Here is a 3,152-nt window from a genome sequence, read left to right as displayed (position 1 = left end):
AAGAGCGCGTTGTCATGCACGATGATCTCGTTCTTCTCCGTCTTGGTCCGTATTCGCCGATGCTCAACCCTATCGAGAGCTGTTTGAGTGTATTCAAGGCGAAGATCAAGAACTACGTGGCAGATCGCACAGACTTGATGTTTCAACGACGCGAATATCCCTCTTACCATGAGAGTCGTATGCGGTGGTTAGAAGATTCTGCTCACGATTGTCTTCCCTATATCACTTGGTCCTTGGTCGTCCGTGAGTCATTGTTTTGCCAACGCAACGTGGAGAAGGCTCTTCGTCTTGAAGATATGTGCAACGAAAAGTGAAGTGAACCAGTTTGGATGGAAAAGAACCACATTGAATTTGAAAATTGTCATTTTTATGTACCCACTTTCTAAATTTAAAACATATGGCTTTTTATATTACCACTTTGGTTGGAAAAACCTCCAACTTGCTCGTGAAAAGGTGTAGACTACGTTCAGTTGGAAGGGTCGGCAGCGCAGGGAGGTACGAGTGGGAGACAGAGGAAGAGCGTGACTGCGACAAAAATTTGCGAAACGAGTTGCGGTAGCCACAGAAGTAAACGTCGCGATACTTGTCGTGCGCGCGATCACGTGATGGTCGGCGGTGGTAGGTACTGTATGATGATTGCGACAGTGGATGCGGTCACGTTGTTCGGAGAAGCCGGGGCAGACTCGGTTTGATCCGGATGTGGCGTAGCCCAAACACAGGTCGCCGTAAAGTTGGACAGCGTTGAAGAGCGTCCCTTTGTCGATCGGCATGAAGGTAGAAAAACTGACGCCGTCACCTCGTGGGCTAGGGTCGAAGTTGAAATATCCACCACCTGGGGCACTGCCGATATGAGCGTGAGGCTCATGTCCACGGCTTTTGACAGTGCCAGAATACCCAGTGCCATGCTCGGCGGAAAGGGTTGCCGAGCTCGCTTGCGTTTGATGGAGGTTGTTCTGAACACATGAAGGTCCGATGTGATGCACGGAGGTAAGGCCGCCAAAAGTGCAGACGAGAGGTGAGAGTCACTGAGGGTTCTACCACCTTCCAGTTTTTCAACACTATGTCGAAGCTTGTCGAACCTCCAAAGGTTTACCTCAAATGAGACGCTTCGTTCGAGCTTGAAGGTGTGAAACTTTGTGTAGACGGTCACTGCCGACACATACTTCTGCTCCTCGCTGCAGAATTTGCTGCGGAGCCAGAAAATGATGCAATGCGCACAATTGTTCAGATTTGCCGCAGCCGCATCACGACGAACAGAGTTGGAGAGCGAGATATAAACCAAAGCACACGAGCGCTCGACGTCGGCGAGCTCGTTGCGAATCATCTGTTCCAACTGCACTTTTGCTGCTTGAGCTTCAACGAGTACAGTAGAGCGATGCTTCGCCAAGTACTCCGCTATTGGTAAGGCCAATGCAGCAGTGAGTTCGTCAAGTGCCGGAGGAGGCAAAGGAGACGCATCCGAGAGACATGATGCTTCTTGTTCTTGGTGGGACCGAATCTTCTTGACGTCGCCATCAAGGATTCGAAGTGCCTGATGGAGTCCTTTCATGGACCATGCGGCCTCAACGCCGGCGCACTTCGTCGCATGGTTGGAAAGGCCTTCGCCTTGGAGGACGATCGCGGTCAGCTCGAAGTGCCACTCGTCAAAGTTATCGACACTGAGGTGGTTTGTGACGTGTAGGCTCGGACGGGAAGCAACAGAGTTGGGCGTTGGAGGACTCATAACCAGTTGGATTGGCAGTAGCGGAGGCTCGGATGTAAAAACGACCGATAGAGGAGGAATTTAGAAGTGGTTGGTGGGAAGAGACCATCCGCCAGTTAAGGCCAACTGGCCAATGAGAGCACGACATCATAACGATGTGACGTGGCCTTCTGCTGCATGAGGAAAAAACTCTAGAAGTCGCATAAATAAATATCCAACCGATGCAAGAACATCGTGCGACCTGAGGGACAGGGCAATAGGGATGTTCTCGACAGACCTGGGCAATCTGACGGTTTGGACTTGCCTACGTTATACAGGAATTTTTAATGGCTAAGTCGGAGTAAACCGTCAAAGTCGCGACAAATTTCAATGCGATCTTCGTGGTGGCATTCTTCATGTGCATTGCAATCCCGCACATGAAAGCCAGGCTCGACGCGTTCGCCGCCGACTGTCGGCCATCCACCAGCGCCGCACCAACACCTCGAGCTCACCTTCCAGGAGTTCAAGACCCTAGCGATTGTCCGTGACTCCATCCTCAACCAATCCCACGCCCCGAACGAACATATCCATGGCTGTGCCACCATCGGTAGCAACGACCCACCTTATTGGGAAGTGCATGATGTCGATGACACAAAGGCAGGTGTGGATATTTGGGCGACTTTGATATAAGTTTTCCACATCCACGATGCCACTGACTCTTCCATCCAGGCGTGTCGGCTATGAACAAGGTGATGCATCTCCACCTGACGGACCTCGCGAAGTCCGTTTCCAAAGGTAAATCACAAAGTATCTTCCCTCACGGGGCAAATCCCTACAGCTACTGCCCGCCTGTCATTCAGACAGCCAATCGCTACGCAGCAGCACTACCCAAGAGAAATGGCCCCCTAGGTGCCTCTTGGGGGGGGTCTAGCGGCTCTGCGAATGGCACATTTGCAACATTCCCCCCAACGATTGCACTTCGCCTAGCGCTTTCGCCATTACCACATCTTCCTTTCGGGAAGCAATGCAAAATCCAAACTGAGTTACAGTCAGTTCACACGGCCCCTCACACCGAAGTGCACCGAAGTGAGGCTAGCCGTGCGTAACCGCACTTAAAGGGTCTACTACAACTAGCCCCTATCCTTGGAATTTAGGCTCCCAAGCTCACCGGCCAACCGACCTTTCGCAAGGTTGAGTCTGCTGTGGGTACCCAGAACACTTCCCCCTTACACGAGATGACCCAGGGTCATCTCCAGTGTAAGTCGCATGTCTCGGACAGATGTGTCTTGATCTTCCGTCGACGCAATCCACTTTCGCACGAGTACTGGGACATCTTCATACAGGTTAACCGCCGGTTCCCACAAGGCTTGGTCATCTTCGAGGCCAAGCCACTTTACAAGTACTTGATACTGCCCGTCGATTTCGCGCACCTTCATAAAGGCTTCAACATGGAAGCCACCTTCACCGTACG

General features: G+C 51.7%; 1 protein-coding gene across 1 annotated transcript; it reads right to left on the bottom strand.

Moving 5' to 3' along the window:
- Positions 1-1,022: 1,022 nt before the first annotated feature.
- H310_13622 (hypothetical protein) lies at positions 1,023-1,723 on the bottom strand (the record flags this gene model as incomplete). Its single annotated transcript, XM_008881185.1, has 2 exons — positions 1,023-1,034; positions 1,094-1,723. The coding sequence occupies 2 exons, from the start codon at positions 1,721-1,723 to the stop codon at positions 1,023-1,025; spliced, it is 642 nt and encodes a 213-aa protein (XP_008879407.1).
- Positions 1,724-3,152: the final 1,429 nt, after the last annotated feature.

This window comes from Aphanomyces invadans (genome assembly GCF_000520115.1).
Source record: "Aphanomyces invadans strain NJM9701 unplaced genomic scaffold supercont1.54, whole genome shotgun sequence".
Classification (NCBI taxonomy): domain Eukaryota; phylum Oomycota; class Saprolegniomycetes; order Saprolegniales; family Verrucalvaceae; genus Aphanomyces; species Aphanomyces invadans.
The sequence above is the reverse complement of the archived record's forward strand: the minus strand, read 5'-3'. Positions and strand labels throughout refer to the sequence as shown.